The sequence below is a fragment of the Hemitrygon akajei genome, unplaced genomic scaffold, assembly GCF_048418815.1.
Source record: "Hemitrygon akajei unplaced genomic scaffold, sHemAka1.3 Scf000044, whole genome shotgun sequence".
In the NCBI taxonomy this organism is placed as follows: Eukaryota; Metazoa; Chordata; class Chondrichthyes; order Myliobatiformes; family Dasyatidae; genus Hemitrygon; species Hemitrygon akajei.
Window position 1 is genome coordinate 425,493 of NW_027331930.1, and position 24,200 is coordinate 449,692.

Genomic DNA, 24,200 nt, shown 5'->3' on the forward strand with positions numbered 1-24,200 from the left:
GGGGTTTTTAATACCATTTAGCGAATCCACAGGGAGAGGTTTCAACAGATTTAGAAATAAAGATATTCAATCTATTTCCAAACCGATTACGTCAGACACGTGCAATCCCCACGGTGACAGATCGCGATTAATTTAGTGAATTAATTGTGAAACGGCAAACAATGGATAATTTGACGGTACGAAGGGCTGTAAATTGGGAGTAGCATTCTTCCAGCAAAACACCATCAGACCCATCTCACCCCCTATTGCTTGTGTCTGTGTGACCTTCGACCTTTAGTTGAGGAAATCGTATAGAAGATCCTCTGGAATAAAACTATCTCTCACTCTGATTCTGCAGCAAGTCTGATCGCACCTCACCTGAATGCGACCTTAAACACGGGAAAATCTCCATATACTGGAAATGAACTCAACACTCGCATTTCACTGCTACTTCCCATTCCCATTCCGACACGTCAGTCCGTGGCCTCCTCTCCTGTGCGATGAGGCCACTCAGGTTGGGGGAGCAACACTTTATGTCCCGTTTGGGTGGGATCCAACCGGATGCCGTGAATATTGATCACTCGAACTTTCCGTCATTCCACACCCCCCTTCACCATCCCCCCATTCCTGTTTCCCTCTCTCCTTTTCTCCTTACCTGCCGATCAACTCCCTTCCTCTCGCCCTTACCCTTTTTTCCCATGATCTTGTACCCTTTCCTATCAGATTATTCTCTCTCTATTTATCTCTTTCTCAAACTCACTTCACCCAGCCCCAGTCCCGCTTTCACCTATCTCCTACCACATTGTCCGCCTTCTTCACTCCTCACACCTCTCAGCGCCTTCTTGCTCTAAATTTTCTTTCTTCTTCCAAGTCCTGATCAGGGGTTTCGGCCCGAAACGTCCACAATACTCTATTCGATTGAAGCTACCTGGCCTGCTGAGTTCCCTCAGTACTTTGTAGGTGTTGCTTTGAATGTAACCTGATCCCTCTTTCCTGATTATCACTAACCCCCTCCGGTTACCGGGGGTATAACAAACTTTGTCCTGGATGAAAAACATGTCTACGTTCATCACCATTGAAATAAATGTTTGCTCTGAGAAAAGATTCGCTGTTGCCTTCCATTTGAGTTACTTCTACATGGAACAGAGAAACGTAAAGCACAGAGCAGACCCTTCGGCCCACGGTGTCTGTGCCAACCATGACGCCATGTTTAAAGGATCGTAACTACCTCTACATGATCCGTCTCCCTACATGCTCTGCCTTTCCGTATATCAGCCCTCACAGCAGTAACCGTGGGCATTTGGGTCTCTATTCATAGATACCTTTAATCATTTGTGTTAATTAGTTGCCCCCAAAAAGGTGTCTGAACCGTCTGAGCTGTCGTATCAATTACATGTGATTCCACTGTAATTATGTCCTTCAAATGAACCATTGGTCAGACACAAAATATTGAAGTAAATTATGGCATTCTAGTTTGTGAAATTGCATAAAATCATCGACGGTTTCCATTCTCCTCAAGCGCTTGAATTCGTTATGCAGTTTGTGCTTGGGGGACACTACCAAGAGGATCTCCAAGAAAATATTTGTTTGTGGTGATGAACCCTACTCCCTGGCCTGCACACTCTGCTGTCTCAGCTGAGGGGTGAGCATGTTTTAATCATAACACCCTATAACCTCACCAGGACCCACCACTAACCCTACTCCCTGGCCTGCACACTCCGCTGTCTCAGCTGGGGGGTGAGCATGTTTTAATCATAACACCCTGTAACCTCACCAGGACCCACTCTGGACCAGACTGCACGGCTCGCAAACTCAGCAGCCTCAGCTGGGGGTGAGTATGTATTAATAATAACACCCGAAAGTGCCACAGAACACGACGGAGAGCTGGAGAATCGGAGAAGATAGTTTAGTTGTCGATGTGTGTACATCCGTGGGCGTCTGTCTGTGTGTTTATGCCTTTGACCATACGAGGGGTGATTGATAAGTTCGTGGCCTAAGGTATAAGGAGTCAATTTTAGAAAATCTAGCACATTTATTTTTCAACATAGTCCCCTCCCACATTAACACATTTAGTCCAACGTCGTGGAGCATACGGATCTGGGACCTCCAGAAAGTGTCCACAGGTCGGTGATTGAGAAGTTCGTGGGTGTGTGTTTCTATCTGCCTGTATGTGTGTAGCTGCATCTGTTTGTGTTTGGGTTTCGTGGGTTGGCTGTGTACGTACCCTTGTCGGTCTTTGTCAGTGACGGTGTCGAGATGTATGTGCGTGTGTACGTGTTTGCGTCTCGGTGTGTGTCTCAGTCTATGTCTGTGTCGGAGTGTGTGTGTCACTATTTTTATGTCTGTATGTGTGTGTGCTTTTTTGTTTCTCAGTGTGTGTGCCTACGTCAATCTCTATGTGTGAGTGTCTGTGTGTGGTTGTGTGTGGGTGTGTGTGTGTTTATGTGCTACTTTGTGTCGGTGTATATGCTTCAGGCAATGGAGAATGTGAGTGTGTGTGACGGTGTCTGTATCCACATCTGTGGGTCTGAATATGACTGCTGGTGCCTGAGATTGTGTGATTGTATGTCTGTGCTGATGTGTAAAAGTATGTGAGTACTTGTGTCTGTGTGTCTGTGTGTGTGCGCGCGTCAGCAGTGTGTATCTCATGTGTCTGCACGTCACCGTACATGCGTGTTTATTTTGTGTGTTCGTGTGTTAGTGTCAGTGTCTGTGTGTATGTGCATGCGTCTATGACTATGTGTAGGAGTCCGTGTGTGTGCGAGTCTAGGACTATGTGTGCCTAGTCTGCCTTAGTATTAGCATGTGTGTGTTTCCGTGTGTCTGTTTGCTGTGTATCTCTGTATCTGTTGCTGTTGCATGTCTCATCCTGTCTCTTTGTTCTTTTTGATTTCTGTGTCTGCATTTGTCTGTTTTCTGTGCCTGTTTATGAGTGGGTTTCAGTGTGCAGATCTGTTTGTTAATTTGTTGTACTATGCGTGCTTGACTGTGATTGGTGTGCGTATGTGTTTGTGTGTCTGTGTATACCTACAGCATTTGTGTCAATGTTTATCTGTGTGGGGGTGAACCGCTGCGTGCGTCTCTGTCTGTCTCTGCCTGCGGGAGAGTCTGTGGTAATGGTGGTGCTCCTGATACCATGTCTCTGTGCGCATGCCTGTTCCTGTGCCAGTGCCCGTATGTGTTTTGCTTCTGTTCAAATATGAAACTAACTTTATTAGTAAAGTATTTATATATCAACTTATACTGCATTGAGATTGGTGTTCTTGCAGACATACGCAGTGGAGTAGAGAAATGCAATAAAATCAGTGAGAACCTACAGATAAGGACCGTCAAACTAATAATATCCACACGGATTTGGGGTACAGATGGATTTGCGGTGGGGTTCCACGCGGATATTGGTGTTCTGACGGATTTGTGGTGTCTGCGTTTTTGGAGTTGTGACGAATCTCAAAGTTTCTTCATTTATAGATGCTTTAATAGTAGATGCACTTACGAACTTTGTTATTGCTATTTTTAAGGTGGAGACAGAGATTTTGTTCGAATAATTCTTGTTTGGGATAATCGAATTTGCATGTGGGTGTATCAGTCATTTCGGGATGTGGATAGATATGGGGGTGCATAAGGATTTGGAGGTGCGCACGGAATTCGGGGTCCTCACGGATGTGGGGTCTCTGCAGATTTGGAGTGTGACCAATCTCAAATTGCCTTCATTTATAGACTCATTAATAGTACTTATAAACTTTGATCTCAGCTCGTAAATCTTTTATGGTTCAGTTTGTGAACTGTTTGCAATTATTCTTACTCTGCGAGAATCTGATGTGCATGTGGGGTTGTCAGCGGGTTTGGGGCGCTCCCTTATTTGTCGATGTGCGTACACCTGGGGACGGATATTGATTTGGGGATACGCAGAGCTTCAGCGGTGGGTTGTCAGATATGGTGGTGGGCGCAAGGGTTGGTGATGTGCACAGTCTCAGGGGTGCGTTGTCGAACGTGGGGTCTACACGGATTTGGGTTTTACACAGATTTGCTTGACTCGGCGTATAAAGATTTGCAGAAGAATTTTGGGCTCCGTGCGGATTTTTAATACCGAGGCAGACATTTTCTGAAATGTTTGAAAAGATTTTTGTTCAGGGGCCAACTAATGTGCATGTGGGTGCGGCAGTGTGATTGGGGATAATCTGAGGTGAATGTCGGGATGTCTGTGGATTTAGGGGTGTACACGGATTTGCGTTCCACAAGGATTTTGGGCCAGTGAGGGTTTGTGGATGTGCTCAGATTTATCAGCGCATCAGAGAATACGGGTGCAGACGGATTTCGAGGTGTCGGTGCATTATGCGCGGGGAGCGAGAGTGACAAATCTCAAGGATGTTTATTTTATAAAAACTTTAATAATAATTGCACTTTGAACGTTGAATATTGTTCTTGCTATTATTGAAATGTGAGCCAGTTATTTTGTGAACTGCTTGTCGTCGTGGGCAAAGTACTGGAGAGTTTAACATCGGTAGCTGAGCGAAGGGCGCTGAGTAGGCTACGGTCAATTATGGAAAACTCTGAACATCCTCTACATAGCACCATCCAGAGACAGAGAAGCAGTTTCAGCGACAGGTTACTATCGATGCAATGCTCCTCAGACAGGATGAAGAGGTCAATACTCCCCAATGCCATTAGGCTTTACAATTCAACCGCCAGGACTTAAGAACTTTTTAAAAACTATTATTAATGCTTTTTGAGATAGTGATTTAGATGCATATCATATTTTTTACTGAGTTAAGTATTGTATGTAATTAGTTTTGCTACAACAAGTGTATGGGACATTGGAAAAAAAGTTGAATTTCCCCATGAGGATGAATAAAGTATCTATCTATCTATCTATCTAAATCTTGCTCTGGGATAATCTATCGAGCATGTGGAAGTGTCAGCAGGTCAAGGGCAGAGACACAGTGGACAGCTTGAGGATGAAAGGCCAAATACCACAGGGCATGTGTTCAGGGTGAAAGGGGGAAAACTCCCTCATTAGTCCGAGACTAATGGACTACCTCATTAGTCCAACATAAAACTGTTTATTTATTTTGTAATTTGGCCTAATTTTGTATTTTTTTTACTGATTAGTGCTGTAAATATATATATAGTAGAACAATTTTAAACCTAACTCTAATGTTTAAGGAGACGTGCGTTACCAGTTTATTGTTTTCATACACATGGTGTATGACCATTCGTCCAGAGTTATGCCCCATGCTGGATAAAGACATTTTCCCCGCACCGAAGATGCGACTGGGCGACCGGGAGGGTTTTACATTGTGAAGTTGACTGTCTCTGAGATATTGATCAGACTAAACACCTGGCCCTGTGTTTTATGTCTCACTGCTGAGTCTGTCATAGTCGGATCCCACTGTCTGCTGGTCAATAATTGGGTCTGAATCAATGTACTCGGACATCCTGAAGTGTGTTATGGAATTGCTCTGCGTTGTAGAATTAATCCATTAACGGAGCCATTCAGCCTCGGTTTACTAAGTTGACCCAGCATTCCCTCTGAGACCCGTCGTAAACTGGGGCATCGTTTCGTCCTGAAAAAGGGCCCGACACAGTCAGTGTTTGTTCAATTCCGTAAAAGTTCTCGAGCTGCCGTGACCATCCAGTGCTTTGTGTGCGTTGCCCCTCCTCAGCCCCACCAGAAGCCGAGTTCCTCGTGGCCTGCTCAGTCACGGCTCAATCAGAGAAACCGGCCCCATCAGCGATGGAATCAGGATTAGCATCGATCGCTGTTGTTCATGCAACTGGTTTTTAGCACCGAAGATTAGTCACAGATCGCCTTATTTGAACAGTGAAGAAGAGAGTTCAGAGATAGTGTGAGGCTTGTCAGATGTTAGATTAGCAGCTGTTTACACATTCTCGCACTTCTGAACTTTAGCAAAAACCCGGTGATTGTGTTCAGTAATGCCGAGTGTCTGTTCTCTTCCCTTTTCTTCCTCCCTGACTCTCTTTCTCTCTCCCTCTTTCTGCAGTGAATTTACTGGCGATTGTGATCCTGTCCCGGGGAAAGTGCGGCCTCTCTACCTGCACCACTCGCTACCTGGTGGCCATGGCAGCGGCGGATCTACTGACTATTGTCTTCGAAGGCATTTTGTACCGGCTAAGAAACAATTACTTTAAGTACAGTTTTTTGAACATTACCCCTGTGTGCAGGGTTATCAACGTACTGAGGTTCGCAACCACAGACTGTTCTGTCTGGTTCACCGTCACTTTCACCCTTGATCGGTTTGTCGCCATTTGCTGTCAGAAGCTGAAAACAAAATATTGCACCGGGAAAACTGCGGCTGTGGTACTAACAGCAACCGGCGTACTGTTCTTTCTGAAAAACATTCCCCGTTACTTCCTCTTGGAACCCAAAGTGATCATCGACAATGTGCCGTGGTTCTGTGGACTCAGGGACAAAGTTAAAACTGACCCCGGGTGGGTAGCACAGGCTTGGGTGGAGACTGTTTTAACTCCGTTGCTCCCTTTCGCTGGGATCCTGCTGCTCAACGCTCTGACAGTCCGACACATTTTAGTGGCCAGTCGGGTCCGTAAGGGGCTGAAGGGTCAGAGCAAGGGGGAGAACCGCAGTGACCCGGAGATGGAGAGCAGGAGGAGGTCTGTGGTTTTACTCTTCACCATCTCCGGCAGCTTCATCCTCTTGTGGATGACACTGGTTGTAAATTTCATATATTATCAGGTCAAAGCTCTTGGTTTCAATTTCAATGATTCCGAATGGATATTTCATTGGGTCGGCGTTTCGATGAGGAATTTCAGCTTGTGCACGAACACATTTATTTACGCGGTGACTCAGTCGAAATTCAGAGAGCAGGTGATCAGCGCGGTGAAATACCCGATCACCTCGGTGGTTCAATTCATTAATACAGTCGCGGCCTGAGCGCAACCCAGATGCAGCTTCAATGTATCCGGTCCGGTCTCCAGATCTTCTCATCCACCGTCTGGGCTCCAAGCTGTTACTCCCGGGGTCGTCCTGATGAAAGAGGCATTGGAAGCAGCAGTGCTGTGGACCGCGAGAAAATGGAGGGGGATTGGAAAGTGCTTGTAAGGGAGAGACGTCTGGGATTGTCTGAGTGGAGTGTTTGTGTGTGTGTGTGTGTGTGTGTGTGTGTGTGTGTGTGAGAGAGAGAGAGAGAGTGTGTGTGTGTGTGTGTGTGTGTGTGTGTGTGTGTGTGTGTGTGTGTGTGTGTGTGTGTGTGTGTGTAATTGAGTGAGGGTGCAGAAAAGGTTTACGAAGTTGTTACCAGTACAAGGTGACCTGTGTTATTGAGACAGGTTAGCCAGTCATCAACAGTCGCAGAATGAGAGGCAATCGAACGGAAAGGATTAAGATTACAAGTGGTAAGATAGGCAACGCACACAATTCTTGAGGAACTCAGCAGATCAGGCATCATCGATTGAAAACTGTAAGTCGTCGACCTTTCGGGCCAAGACATATCTTCAGTCCCCATTCTCTAATCTGGCATTCAATCTCCACACTCGCTGCCCATTATTACACAAACACATCACTGTCCCTCATTCCTAATCTGACCTTTAACACACAGCATCCCTGGCTAAATCATCATCTGAATTCTAACTTCCCATATCTGACGTCTAACCTTTCATGTGACGCATAACTACCCCAACAAAGCTGTCCCTAAACCACATTCTGACCTCTCACTCCATGTATTCCTATCCCTAAACCCATACTGGTATCTAACTCTCCAACATGCTTATTACTAAACCCAATCTGATCTTTAACTCCTTCACAACCCTGCCCCTATACCCAACCTGTCTTCTAAATATCAAACCTCTGTCACCAAACCTAAATCTGTCCATTCATAATATCCTATCCCAACCCCCGATCCTAATCTGCTCTGTAACCTACTACATCCCCGCCACTTATCCTAATATGAAAATCAGCTTCCAAACGTCCCATTCCTTAAATCAGAAACTGAACTCTAAATCCCCTCAACACTGTCCCTAAACTTTAATCTGAAATCTAACAAACTCCGGCACCCCACATCTCTCAACGGAATCTCGACCCACTTCACTCTCCATAAAACATAACCAGACATCTCGCCCAGAGCCGTCCCCAAACGCCAATCTGACCTCTACCTCCCCACATCCTTAACCTAAAATATAATACGACCTCCAACCCAGTCACATCCCGATCCCTAAACACTAATCAGACCTGAAACACTCCAGAAGTTTGTCTATAAATCAGAGTCTGGTATCTAAATCCGCATATTCCTGTTTGTTAAGACTCCTTAAGAGGCTTCGATAGGTTAGAGAAGTGGGCAAAGGAGTGGCAAATGAAATACAATGTTGGAATGTGTATGGTCATGTAATTTGGTGAAATAAATAAACAAGCAGATTATTATCTAGATGGGGATAGAATTCAAAATGCAGAGATGCAAAGGGACTTAGGATTCCTTGTACAGGAAACCCGAAAGGTTAACCTCCAGTTGAGTCAGTGGTGAAGGCAAATTAATGTTGGCGTACATTTCAAGAGGAAAAGAAACATAGAAACATAGAAAATACACAGCACAATACAGCCCCTTTGAACTACTTAGGCTTTACCCATAGTCTTCGATTTTTCTATGACCCATGTTGACATCCAGGACTCTCCTAAAACACCTCTATCGTCCCATATACGCCTCCATCACTGCGCCGGCAGCCCATTCCACACCTCTCTCTGTGTAAAGAAAATACGGTTGTCATCTCCTCTGTACCTACTTCCAAGCACCTTAAAACTATGCCCTCTCGTGCTAGCTATTTCAGCTATGGAATAACCCTCTGACTATGCACAGGATCAATGCCTCTTATCATCTTGCACACCGCTATCAAGTCACAACTCATCTTCGTCTGTCCATGAAGAAAAGGCCGAGTTAATTCAATCTGTTTTCATAAGCCATGCTCCCCAATCCAGGCAACATCCATGTAAATCTCCTCTGCACCATTTCTATGGTTTCCACGTTCTTCCCGTAGAGCGGCGACCAGAACTGAGCACAGTTCTCCAAGTGGGGTCTGACCAAGGTCCTATATAGCAGTCTCGGCTATTAAACTCAATCCCACGATTGATAAAGACCCATGCTCCGCATGCCTTCTTAACCACATAGTCAAACTGCGTCGTAGTTTTGAGTGTCTTATGGACTCGGACCCCAAGATCCCTCTCATCCTCTATAATACCAAGAGTTTTACCATGAATACTGCATTCTGCCATCATATTTGACCCACCTAAATGAACCACCTCACACTTATCTGGATTGAACTCCGTCTGCCACCTCTCAGCACAGGTTTGCATCCTATCAATGTCCCGTTGTAACCTCTGACAACTCTCTGCACTATTCGCAACACACCCCACATTTGTGTCATCAGCAAATTTACTAAACCATCCCTCCACTTCCTCATCCAGTTCATTTATAAAAATCACAAACAGTAGGGATCCCAAAACAGATCCCTGAGGCACACCACTGCTCACCGGCCTCCATGCAGAATATGGTCCGTCTACAACCACTCTTTGCCTCCCATGGACAAGCCAGTTCTGGATCCACACAGTAATGTCCCCTTGGATCCCATGCCTCCTTACTTTCTCAATAAACCTTGCATGGGGCACCTGATAAAATATCCTGCTGAAATCCATATAGATTGCATCTGTGGCTCTGCCTTCATCAATGTGCTTAGTCACAACCTCAAAAAAATTCAATCAGAGTCGTAAGGCACGACCTGCCTTTGACAAAGCCATGCTGACTAGTCCGAATCATATTCTGTCTCTCTAAATGTTCAGGAATCCTGCCTCTCAGGATCTTCTCCATCAACGCAGCAACCACAGAAGTGAGACTCACTGGTCTATAATTCCGTGGCCTATCCCTATTCCCTTTCGTGAATAAGGGAACAACACCCGCAAGCGGCCAGTCCTCTGGAATCTCTCCCTTTCTCACTGATGATGCCAAGCCCATTGCCAGAGGCTCAGCAATCTGATCCCTCGCTTCCCACGTTAACCTGGGGTACATCCCGTCCGATCCTGGTGACTTATCCACCTTGATGCTTTCCAAAAGATCCAGCACATCCTCTTTCTTAATATCTACATTCGGAAGCTTTTCAGTCCACGGCAGGTCACCCCACAATCACCGAGATCCTTTCCCAAAATGAATACTGAAGCAAAGTATTCATTAAATACCTCCGCCATTTCATCCGGTTCCATGAACATTTTTCCATTGTCACAATTGATTGGTCCTATTCTCTCACGTCTTATCCTCTTGCTCTTCAAATACTTGTAAAATCCCTTGAATTTATTTTTTAATCCTATCTTCTAAGGCCTTCTCATGGCCCCTTCTGGCTCTCCTAATACCATTCTTAAGCTCCTTCCTGCTAGCTTTATAATCTTCTAGATTTATATCATTACCTAGTTTTTGAACCTTTCCTTAGCTCTTCTTTTCTTCTTGAAGAGATTTACAGCAGCTTTTGTGCACCACGGTTCCCGTACTCTACCATCATTTCCCTGTCTAATTGGAACGTGTCTACGCAGAACCCCACCAAATATTCACTGAACATTTGCCGCATTTCTTTGGTACGTTTCCCTGAGAAGATCTGATTTGAATTTATGCTTCCAAGTTCCTACCTGATAGCCACATAGTTCCCCTTACTCCAATTAAACGTTTCCCTAACTTGTCTATTCCTATCTCTCTCCAATGCTGTGGTAAATGAGATAGAATTGCGATCACTATCTCCAAAATACTCTACCACTGAGAGACCTGACACTTGACCAGGTTCATTTTCCAATACCAGATCAACTACATCCTCTCCTCTAGTAGACTGATCTGTGTACATGTTGTGTCAGGAAACCTTCCTGAACACATCTAACAAACCGCACCCCATCTAAACCCCTCACTCTAGGGAGATGCCAATCAATATTTGGGAAATTAAAATCTCCCACCACAACAACCCTGTTATTATGACTCCTTTCTGTCTCCCTATCTGCTCCTCGATGTCCCTGTTACCTTTCGGTGGTCTATAAAAACATCTAGTGGACTTATTGGCCCCGGTTCCTAACCTCCGCCCACAGGGACTTCGTAGACAATCCCTCCATGAGTTCCTCCTTTTCTGCAGCCGTGACACAATCTCTGATCAACAGTGCCACTCCCCTATCTAATTGCCTCCTTCCCTATCCTTTCCGACACATCTAAAACCTGGTACTCGAAGTAACCATTCTTGTCCCTGAGCCATCCAAGTCTCTGTAATGGACACAACATCATAATTCCAAGAACAGGTCCATGCTCTAAGCTCATCAACTTTGTGCATAGTACTCCTTGCATTAAAATAGACACAACTCAAACCATCGGTCTGAGAGCCTCCCTTCTCTATCACTTGCCTACCCTCCTTCTCGAACTGTCTACAAGCTGCCTCTTCCTCCATATCTTCAGTTCGGTTCCCACCCCCAATATTTCTAAATTAAACTCTCCCCAGGAGTATTAGCAAACCTGCCCGTCAGGATATTGGTCCCCCTGGGATTCAAGTGCAACCCGTCCTTTTTATACAGGTCACACCTGCGCCAAGAGAGGTCCCAATGATCCAGAAATCTGAATCCCTGCCCACAGCTTCAATCCCTCAGCCACGCATTTATCATCCATCTCGCTCTATTCCTTTACTCACAGTCAATTGGCATAGGCAATAGTCCCGAGATTACTACCTTTGAGGTCCTGCTTCTCAACTTCCTTCCGAACTTCCTGTAATCTGTTTTCAGGACCTTCTTCCTTTACCTACCCATGTCGTTGCTACCGATATGTACCGTGACCTCTGGCTGTTCTCCTTCCCGCTTCAGGATACCGTGGATGCGATCAGAAACATCCGGGACCCTGGTACCTGAGAAACAAATAACCACCTGAGTTTCCTTCCTGCGTCCACAGAGTCGCCTGTCTGACCTTCTAACCATAGGGTAGCCGATCACTGAAGTGGTGTCAACTATCATTTCTTTTCAAATCGGTAACTGACGTCTTTTAAAACAGTATGCTCTAACGGCCAAGAAAGTGCAGGTGAGTATTTAGAAATGTACACGTGACTAGTTAGAAATTTTTCGGTAACAGTTTTCTGTCCAAGTTAAGTGGCATCGTGTCGCAAATAAAGAAAGGAACTCCCAGCTATTTTCTCGTTAAGAATCTGTTCTTTGAGAATTCTCCTAAATAAGCTGTTATACCGATATTTATATATCCTAGAACGTATAATACCATCCCATATCTTACCCATTTCTGATATCAGTTTCACCGCCCAATAATTTTATGATTTATTTTAGAGCCTTTCTTCAATAACGGAATAACATTAGCCACCCTACAAGCCTTCAGTTCCTTATGCAATGCCAAGAACTTCTACAGATGTGTAGTGGAGAGTATTTTGACTGGCTGCATCACAGTCTAGTATGGGAACATCAAAGCCTTTGATCTGAAAAATGTGTAAAAATAGCGGATTCGGCCCAATACATAACGGGTAAAGCCCAACCGTTGAACACATCTATGTTGTCGTAGGAAAGCAGCATCCAGCACCAGAGATCCCCACCTCGCAGGTCATGCTAATGCTATCAGCAGAAGGTGCAAGAGCCTCAGAAAACCACGTGGTTGATGAACAGATCCTACCCCTCAAGCATCAGGCTCTTGAATAAAATTGATAACTACACTCAACTTCACTTGTCCTATCACAACTTTTCTCACAACGAATTGTCTCACTTTGGAATATTTATCTCGTTATCCCATGTCTCGTTATTCATTGCCATTTATGTATATAATCATTTGCACAGTTTGTTGTTTTCTGTACTCTGGTTGATATTTGATTGATCCTGTTATAGATACAATTCTGGAGATTTGGTGAGAGTGCACACAGGAAAATTGAGTTTAAGAATGTACATATATTCTGACATACGTGTACTTCGAAAATAAATTTACTTAGAACTCCGATCTATCTGTATTAGGGCACCCGAAGATCCGAGAAAACACCTTGTCAGGCCCTGGCGAATTATCCACTCCAATTCGCCGCAGGTCAGCAAACGCCTCCTCCTCTGTAATCTGTGTCGGGCCTTCACCACGGCCTCTGCCCTTTTATATTTAATAAGGTCACTCGGGGAGCAATACTTCTGAAATTTCTTACATGTCTTATTTCCCTCACTGTTTGCCTCGGCAAACTCCTCAGCTGACCATGGTACATACTTTCTCCTATTTTAATGCCCGTTTTCATGGGAACCGCTGCCAAAGCAGTTTGCTGAATAATGTGCCCTAACCTGTCATTACAAAGATCCACATCGTCCTCATCCATGGCAGACGTTCATCCCATGAAGCATTAAACCACTTTAATACCCATTGAAACAAATATTTCTACAAGTGCCTCACACACATCATTCATATTCACAACGTTATGCCCTGCTGCGAGGTAGAGATACCCCACCCATCATAACTTCATTTACAGCTTCCCACGTAACACCATTTACACCAAGATACCTTCCTTTAACCTCCACAATCATTTTAATTTCCGCTGTACGACTAGATGTCTGATCAGTACAATTCATCGCATCCGTTATAAACATCACAATCTACATTTTGTCCACCAGTAAAGTATATTTAGTAAGAAAACTGGGATGACGACATATATCCACACATTTCACAGTCTTTTCTCTGACTGGTAACACTTTATCAACATTCCAAATCATAAATCAGAAAGAATAATTTCAAATAGTTCGGGCAATGTCTGTCCTGATACTAAACATTCGCACTCACTCCAACATTCGTTTGCAACTCCAACTCCGCCGACAGACCAAATCTGGGTATAACCCCAAATCGGTGTCCACCGCCACTTTCGACCACATCCCCTTAAATCTGCCCGCATCAGCACATCTGTGTGCACGCTGAAATCTGCCAACATCCGCAAATAAAAGCACACTCCATACCCGCTGACAATTGCAAATGCACGTTAGAATATCCCGGAGTAAAAATCACCCTGAACAGTTCACAAAATGGCAGCCGCGACATTATAAATCGGCACGCACTCCAATTTGAGTGCAACTCCAAATCCGCTGACAGGCTCAAATCCCAAATCCGTATAATCCCAAATCCGTATCCACTCCATATACGAGAACACACGACTAAATCTGTGCGCTTCCCGAAATCAAAAACGTGGATATTGCATACTGGACGATACAGTGCTAATTCTGCACAATTCCGAAAAAAAATTGCGCACTTATTGCGGGAGAAAAAAAAAATTCGGGAGCAGCAGACAGAATAGATCAGACCGACTCACAGAATTGTTTCACACTAAAGGACTTTACTTATACATGATATCATGGAGAGCCTTTTTGATAACAGCGTTTTTCAGAGGCTCTGCTTATCTTGCAGACCCGCTTCATGAAATAGGCACAGCTTACTTAAAGCACTTATCAATAACATTGCTTGACTGTGAACTTAGCGTTAGATTTCGACAAACAGGAGCATGACGTAAATGTGGTGCCATAACATTCTTCTTTAGACTTTAGCAAGAGTATGAGCTGAATTCTCAGACTCGCAAGTACTTGGCTAAATCCCAAGTCATCCGAGCTAAATTTTAAGAGTATTCACAAGTGATATATAGCCAAAGAGTCATATACTACCACAGCTCCAAACCCGCTGTCAGCTCCGCACACACATTAAATTATCCCAGAGAGATAATAATTTGAAACAGATCAGGAAATGGCTGCCTGGTAATACCATTAGTACCCATCCCATTTCAGCAAAGCGAGATCAAAGTCTATCGGCCCTTTATGGAAGGTTATTTTGGATCCTGGTTATTTGGGAAGAATATATCAGGGGTTGGGGTATATTATCAACATCCAGTATCTCCACATAGCTGCCTCGACGTTAAAAAATGAGGCCTAAAGTTCGTGGGCAAATCTTGAGCAACAACGTCAAACTTAAAAACACAATACGAACAGATTTGAAAAAAAATGTAAGTGCATTGATTAATAAATGAAACAAACTTGAGATTCGTCACGATCTTAAATCCAGAAAACCTGCTCGCACCCGAGTATGCCAAAGAAAGAATAAATTCAAACACTTCACAAAATATCGGTCTTCACAATTTTACAGTGCAGTTCAAAGTTTAAGTTTAAAGTTCAAAGTTTGAAATTAAATTATTTTAAAGCCTGGATAAATTAAACGACTTTGTGGCTCGTCAAAACCCATATCGATCGACAGCCACAATTTCGTATGCACCGATACACACCTAACGCTGCGTACATCCCCAAATCCGCTTCCACCCAATATTGGTGTGCACGCCCCAATCCGCACGGACTCCTAAACCCCTGTATAACCATATTTTCCGATACATTCCTAAATCTATGCACACCAACAAATCTGTGTGCAAACCCAAATCAGTTTCCACCTCACATTCATTTTAGATTATGCCAGAGCTAGAATCATTTTCAACCGTTCGCAAAACACTTCCCCCCTGAAGCGTCCCTCTTCTCCACAGTTACAACAGACAATACCAGCCGCACCTCTTCTTGCGAGACCCCGGCTGCTAGCAGCCATATTCATAGTCTCTCCCGTCAGAGAATCCGTCTCCCTATCAACTCTATCAGTGGGCCGCACCGGGACAGCTCAGTTCTCAACACTGCCACAATCTCCTCTACCAATCCTTTCGGTCAGTTCAACGAAGGGCACCACTAGCGAGGACCGTACCCTGCTGACGGTGGCGTCCCGGGCCTCCTACGCATTCTCTTCCTCTTGTACTTCTCCGATCAGCTGAACACAGTCGAAGTCCGCAAGCGATCAGGTTCTGGGACTGGGCGCCTTTCGCTATCTGCTCCATTCTCAACTGATTCAATTCAACCGTCTGAATGACCTCTCTGTGCCACAGGCAATTTAGCTGCCCTGTCAGCCGAAAAAAAAAACAGTCGGCAGGAAGCTTCTCCCCCTCCTCCTGACACACGTTCCGAAACCCAATCATGAGCGCCACTGGGCTTTCCGTCGCAACGAGCGCCTTTTCTAGTGCTTGCATTTAGGCTGCCGGAGTGACGGCGGGATTGTGAGTTTTACGGCTCTTAATAGGTCAGCAGCCCACCCGCTCAAACATTCACCCAATCATTGTCGGTTTACATTATCAGAGGAATGCCACTCATCTAACAACTGAGTGGGCTGTTCCACCCAAGTCTCATACTCCGTTTCCCCTTCAGCGATGGGCTTCGTTCCTGAGAACAGAGGGAGCATATCGCAGCTGCGACCTTGAACGGGCATTTTTTCCATTTACTTACCAGGGAGCAACGTACAAGCAACGTACTCCTCGCTTGGAAGCTAAATAGACTTCCCAAATCACACTGCTCCCTGCTTCGCTTCGTAGGAAAAAGACAACCTTGTCTCTGAAGTCCCCGCCCTTGGCTGCGGGAGTTGGACTTGCGATTCGATCCGCTCTTCCAGACTCTCCTTTTCATGGAAGTGCGGCCAGTCCACGCCCCAGCCTCCTCTCCTGGGGCCCCAATTTAACCAGGCAGTTCCACTGCCTTTATGTCAGCGCTGGTCTGAACTAGAACGAAGTCTGTGCCCATTATTTTATCAAATCTCCATCCCACAATCGTAACTTACCCTGCTTTAACTGTACTTAAAACTGGAAATAACAATTCACCAGGAGTACGAATATCTATCCCACTCGATACGCTCGCATTCATTGCCAGTAACCCCGTGGATTCACACCACCGCTCAACCCCGGCAGCATCCACACCCCCGCATCGTCATCAGTTTACCTGGTCATAGTTTAGCACAGAATTAAACACACAACGCATTGGTTCAATGCAGCATCACAGAGCTTCCCAAATCCCGCACAATCCCCCACAATGGTAACCTGTTGGCCTCGTAAGTCAAGGGAAGACAATCACTGGCCCTGCCAAGCGGGTGAGACTGAGGTGCGAGTCCACCTCGAAAACCCCCGTTTTTTGTTGGCGCTGCGTCATTTGTTACCCTGTAACAAATCAGTACCACGAAATGACAGACAATACAGCGCATACAAATTAACTTTATAATTCTTAATTTGACTACAGAGTTAATGAGGAGAAAGCGAAAAAACGGAAAGGTCCATTTTAATGAAACAGTGTACTGTGCACTGGTTGGAGATCACGGTTTCTCCTTCGCTGATTCTCTTTCTATCTCCGCGGCCTTCGTCGGATCATGACTCCATTTCGGCGTCTTCTCTCTTCATGTCCACCGAACAGAAGACCCAGATCCTCGATCCTCAGAACGTGGGGTGTCACGGACACTTTTCTCAGCAGCCGAAACGTAATTTGTCCCAACTCATTCCGAACAACCATTTCAATATCGGACTTTTCCCTCTCTGATTTTTTTTTAAGATCAGGGTGGAATCAAGTTTGAGTAATTTATAAAATTTAAAAAAACAGAGTGGAAAGTAAAAAAGAGCTCGAATTCTGCGGTTGGAATCTTATCATCTCTGTGTCTCTGAAACTCTAAACAGACTTACGTAACTGACGTCAGCAATTACTTTTTAAGAGTTCCATTATTTTATTGTAACTATGCGTCTGTACAATAATTCAGCATACTTAAACACATGAATGACAAGAATCTTATCTGCTCATTAGCATTTTAGAATACAGTCACAGTCCTTACGTGAAGCAATTTTCTATATTAACTCGAAATTCAGAATCAGTGTACCAGAAATCTTGTGCAACATAATTTAACATTCTATAGAAACGCAGTTTAGAAAGGCTACTTTTCAGATTGCTCCCGAATTATACCGATCTGTCTCCCAAAATACCACATGTAAATTCGTTACTTAAATGAAAACGAATCATTAATTTTCCCAATGCTCTATTCTCACTGAATTTGTTAGACTCACATCCAGGAGAGAGACCTTCACATTTCCAACACGTTGTCATGGATTCCACCTGGGCGAATGAGACTGAAAACACAGATTTAAAATGCGGAAAAGAGTCCATGCTCCTATTTTACTTCCTTCAGAAACTTCGCAAACAACTGAAAATCTTAGAATAGTCATTACACAGTAACAGATCACTCCAGCGTAGACATCCACTTTGCTATCATCTATTTGCATGTGGAGATTTTGATAAATGCTCCTAACACATCTAGCTCTATTACCGCCCCGAGCAGGGTGTTGCACGCACCCAGCACTCTGTATAAACTGCTGTCCTCTGACCCACCGTTATGCTTACTTCCAATCACTTTAAAATAATGCCTTCTTATATTAGCCATTTCGGAGATGGGGAAAAAAAGCATCTAGTCACATATTCTATCAATGCCTCTCATCATCTAGTATACCTCTGTCAAATCACACCTCATCCTCCTTATCTCCGAAGAGTAAAGTTTTGGCTCGGTTAACTTACATTCAAAGGGCATTACCTTAAGTCCAGGCAGTATCCTGGTGTATCCCCCTGCACCCTCACTGAAGCTGCCAAATCCTTCCATTAATAAACTTCTACCTACGCAGAAATAATATCACCAATACTTAGTTGTTTGCCCCAATTTCCCATCCAGACTAAACTAAATTTGCAACCTCCGGCGGATGTAAGTGGATCCAGTGATCAAGCAGATGCCTCCATGAATTAATCTGTTTACCATGGAAAGGGACAGGAAATATGGAGCGTTCAGCTTACAGCGATGCCCGGAAACATGTCAACACTACGATTTAACATGCTAACGAAGAAAGGATTTTGAAGAAACATTGTTGAAATTATGAAACGAACTGACAGACAGGTAGAGATAAGTAAAACTGAAATGATTAACAGACATTCGGATAGTTACATGGATGGACTAGGTGTATCTGGATATGGCTGACAAGCGGGCATGATATAAGCGTAGGTAGGGGCCTTGACTATAAAGACCAGTTGGGCGAAATACTTATTCCAGTCTTTGTAATCCCATAAATCTATGATTCAATGGATAAATGGCAGATCTGGCAAATGCACTAATGCTTCACAACATTTGCTCCCATACTCTGCCAACCTGCAACTCGCGTCGCTCTTTATCCGCACAGCAGCCCCTTAATAAACATATATACTTCATTACATTCTTCAGCTGTTTTTTGCACCCCGTCTATATTAGCCCACAAACTTATCATTTGCAAGGTAAAGCAAGCTGTTGTTTGGTAAATGGCAAACGATAGAAGATACTAACTAGGGTCTTTGAATTTGCCTGATAGAGCGAACGACATAATCATTATAACTACAAAGGCTGTTCTCTTGGTGCAGTATCATACCGCAGAGTTTGTCAACAAATTGTGATAGTGTTATGATATGGCAACAATGAATATAGAAATCAGACAAGGTTTTCATAAACAAAGAAATATTTATTTAAACACAGCTCTACAACAAATGAAAAGTAAATAAACGACTAACTTAACCGGAAGTTAACTGCTATATGGCAACTCGTACAGTTCTTAAAGCGATAAATGCGAACACAGTTCTTAAAAGTGGTAAATGCCAAAAGTCCAAATGATTTCACTGCTGATCCCCGCCGAAAAATGCCTTGCCCGAAGGATTTACGACGAAGGAAATAAAAACGGTTTAAAAGAACTGATCTTTTTCTTTGGCGAATAACGTTGCACCCAACCCTTTCTGCTTTTACAGCAGGGATTATCTCGGATGCAGGTTACTACCTTCTGAACGAGGATTCAATAAGGTTGATCCTGTAGTAAACTGCCGACGACACCAACTTTACTCGATCCTTCGGGTTCTCGCAGTTCGATAAATCTTCACTCTCTGACTGGACAAAAACTAGCAGCGTTGTGGCGAAATTGCCGGCAATACCCTTTGAGACTTAAGACATAAATTAAAACTCCACTTTAAAACAAAACTGCGTCATCAGACATACGCAGCATAACGAAGTCACTGACGAATTAAACCACGAACTGACCTGCGTCACAGCAAAGCTTTCCCGTTTTATACCTGTTGAAACAGGCCATCACATGACCTCTCACTGGCGGGAAAATTACATCATGTGACCTCTCACTGGCGGGAACTTACATCACCCCATCATCACAAGACCGTTACATCATGCTCACCGGATACTCAATTACATCATGATCATAAGACAGTCACCCACGGGGTATGTAACAAGAGAAATTGAAAGAGAAACCCACTGTTAGTCAAATGACACTGTCGCTATTTACAACATTCGGTGCAAGAGCCTGACCGCAAATATGAGTGATCTGCAATAAATTAACATAATAATAGATGCAATTCCTGTACACAATCGCAACGAAGACAACTAGTATGAGATCTCTTTTTGCCATTTCTACCTGGTACAGGGGATAGATTTCCAAATTCCACATATTCCCAGAGACAGGATCGCAATCGCCGTTAAATTAATCACAAAGAATTGAAAAGTTATTCCAGCAGAGTGAAAACTGAACCGTTTGACTTGCTGTATTGTTGATATTAAAGACAAATACTGACCGATATCAAACAAGATTTCTCACTGGCTGACATGAGACGGAAAGTCCTTCTTGTCCAAAGTCAAATGGCAAGTTCACCGAAGGAGCTGTCATGTTGTTGTTGCTGTAGAGACCCATTATTTTCTAAAGATACAAGCTGCGACATAGACACTATATATGGTAATCCTTCTTTCACTGGACACCATGACTGGCCGTGCAGGTGTTTCACGTGGGAAAGCGTGTGAGTTCCCAAACAAAATATTTATCAGAAACAGATTCTACAATAAAACAACGTGCGACTGGCGACAACAAAAACAGTTGCGAAATGATTTATCAGAGATATATTGAAGGCAGGGGTCTTCTCACAAACACGGAAAGCGCGAGTATAAGTTATTGTTATTTCCAGCGGATATCAACTCATTTCACTTTACCGCAAAGTGTCTTAACCCTTACATACTGATCGGGTCAAATTTGACCCATTTTGACATTTGACAGCAGTAACAATACCCTAAACGCCACTTTAAGCCGACATTTGATTACTTTTTCTAAAGTGACCTATTAATGTCAGACAGGCGATTTATACATTCTAAATAGACTTGTGGCTCAAAATTTGCTACAAACACTTGTTATGAGGGGATTCTCGGGCCGGGTCATAATTGATCCGGAACAAACTGTGAAGGTATAGAATATGAATAGGTTGCCTGGGTTAAATCCACTAACGGAAATATTGAGAATGCACCACCTGTGGATAAATCACCGCTGTTGGACGTCATTTTCGTCCCAACATTGGACACTCTGAGCCTCGTAAAACTTGCAAAATGATGAAAGAAAAAAGATTAAGTGAACATTGTATGAAAATAACACACCTGGAAGAGATGTTAATGGAGAGAGATGGAGTGGATCGATATGTTATTGGGAGAAATACGAGTACTTCTTGTTAAACAGTGCAGTTCTGTAGGAAAAATGGTATGGAATAAATCTACTTTTACGGAGAGTTTTGTGAAACAGTCTCCTTACATTAATCACAGATGACACTGCTACCCCCATATCGGTTTAGACATTAGACAATAAGTGCAGTAGTAAGCCATTCGGCCCTTCGAGCCAACACCGCCATCCACTGTGATTATGGCTGATCATTCACAATCAGTACCCTGTTCCTGCTTTCTCCCCATATCCCTTGACTCCGCTATATTTAAGAGCTCTATCTAACTCTTTCTTGAAAGCATTGGCCTCCACTGTCTTCTGAAGCACAGCATTCCACAGATCCACAACTCTCTGGGTGAAAAGTTTTTCCTCAACTCCGTTCTAAATAGCCTACTCATTATTCTTAAACTGTGGCTTCTGGTTTTGGACTCCCCCAACATCAGCAACATGTTTCCCGCCTCTAGCGTGTCCAATCCCTTAATAATCTTATATGTGTCAATCAGATCCCCTCGCATACTTCTAAATTGTGTATACAAGCCCAGTCGCTCCAATCATTCAACATATGACAGTTGTGCCGTCCCGGGAATTAACCTCGTGAACATACGCTGCACTCCCTCAATAGCAAGAACGTCCTTCCTCATATTTGGAGAACAAAACTGAACACAATACTCCAGGTGGGGTCTGAACAGGGCCCTCCACAACTGCAGAAGGAAATCTTTGCAATTATACTCAACTCCCCTTGTTATGAAAGTCAACATGCCGTTAGCTTTCTTCACTGCCTGCTGTACCTGAATGCTTATTGTCAGTGACTGATGAGCAAGGACACATAGAATTCCTTGTACTTACCCTTTTCCTAACTTGACACCATTCAGATAGTAATCTGCCTTCCTGTTCTTGCCACCAAAGTGGATAACCTCACATTAATCCACATTAAACTGCATCTGTCATGCATCTGCCCACTCACCCAACTTGTCCAAGTCACCCTGCATCCGACTGACACCCTCCTCATATTTCACTCTGCCGCCCAGCTTTGTATCATCTGCAAATTTACTACTGTTACCTTTAATCCCTTCATCTAAATCGTTAATGCACACTGTAATGTATAATGTATAAGACTGCAGTCCCAGCACCGAGCCTTGCGGTACCCCACTATCACTGCCTGCCATTCTGAAAAGGACCCTTTAATCCCCACTCTTTGTTTCCTGTCTGACAACCAATTTTCTATCCATGTCAGTACCCTGCCCCCAATACCATGTGTTCTAATTTTCCCCACTAATGTCTTATGTGGGACCTCATCAAAGGCTTCTGAAAGTCCAGGTACACTACATCCACTGGCTCTCCTTTGTCCATTTTCATAATTACATCCTCAAATAATTCCAAAAGATTAGTCAAGCAGGATTTCCCCTTCGTAAATCCATGCTAACTCGGACCGATCCTGCCACTGCTATCCAAATGTACCGCTATTTCATCTTTTATAATTGACTCCTGTATCTTCCCCACCACAGATGTCAGGCTAACTGGTCTATAATTCCTTGTTTTCCCTGTCTCTCCTTTCTTAAAAACTAGGATAAAATTAGCTACCCTCCAATCCTCAGGAACTGATCCTAAATCTATAGAACATTGGGAAATGATTACCCATGCGACCACGATTTCCAGAGCCATCTCTTTAAGTACCCTGGGAACTGAAGTACCACCAGGCCCTGGGAATTTATCAGTCTTCAGTCCCATCAGTGTACGCAACACCATTTTCTGCCCAATCTGTATTTCCTTCAGTACCTCCGTTACCCTAGGTCATCTGACCGCTGTTAGAACTGTCTGTGTCTACCCTAGTGAAGACAGATCCAAAGTACCTGTTCAACCCGTCTGCCATTTCCTTGTTCCCCAGCATATATTCACCCATTTCTGTCTTCAAGGTCCCAACTTTGTATTTTTTTTCCTCTTCATATACCTAAAGAAGCTTTTACTATCCTCGTTATATTCTTGGCTAGCTTACCTTCGTACCTCATCTTTGCTACCTGCATTGCCTTTTTGGTTATCGTCTGTTGCTCTTTAAAAGTTTCCCAATTTTCTGGCTTCCCACTCATCTTTGCTATGTTATACTTATTCTCTTTTAATTTTCTACTGTCCTTGACATCCCTTGTCAGCCACGTTCGCCCCTTACTCCCCTTAGAATCTTTCTTCCTCTTTGGAATGAACTGATCCTGCACCTTCCGTATTATTCCCAGAAATAGCTGCCATTGTTGTTCCATTGTCATCCCTGCTAGGGTATCCTTCCAGTTAACTTTGGCCAGCTCCTCCCTCAAGGCTCCATAGTTGACATTAGAACCGTAGTATTACCTTTGCGACATGCTACTTTTAGCTGTTGATTCAACTTGCACCCTATATCCAGGCTACTATTTGGGGGCCTGTAGATAACTGCCATTAGGGTCCTTTTGCCCTTACAATTTCTCAGTTCTATCCATACTGACTCTACATCTCCTGATTCTCTATCACCCCTCTCAAGGGACTGAATTTCATTGCTCTCCAGCAGAGCCACCCCACCACCTCTGCCCACCTGTCTGTCCTTTCGATAGGACGTATACCCTTGAATATTCATTTCCCAGCCCTGGTCCTCTTGCAGCCATGTCTCTGTTATTCCTACTTGCCAATTTCCAACCGAGCCTCAAGCTCATCCACTTTATTTCTCACACTTCGTACATTCATATATATTACTTTTTATCCATTACTCCCCTCACTTCTCACACCGACCCCTACTCCATTTGGCCATACTCTCTGATCCCTTCCTGAGCTTTCTGCCCCTTTAATTATGTTGTCCTTCGTAACTTTTCTTATTCTCACTTTTCCTTTAACTACATCCTTATATTTCCAGTTCGTCTCCT

General features: G+C 43.9%; 1 protein-coding gene across 1 annotated transcript in view; it reads right to left on the reverse strand.

Moving 5' to 3' along the window:
* The window catches only part of LOC140720514 (uncharacterized), a 69,679-nt gene extending 53,677 nt beyond the window's left edge, over window positions 1-16,002 (reverse strand). Inside the window, exons 1-2 of the mRNA XM_073035357.1 lie at window positions 15,735-16,002; window positions 11,755-11,853 (exon numbers count right to left, since the gene is read on the reverse strand). Coding sequence (XP_072891458.1) covers window positions 11,755-11,853; window positions 15,735-16,002 — 367 coding nt within the window. The remainder of the gene's footprint in view (window positions 1-11,754; window positions 11,854-15,734) is intronic.
* Window positions 16,003-24,200: the final 8,198 nt, after the last annotated feature.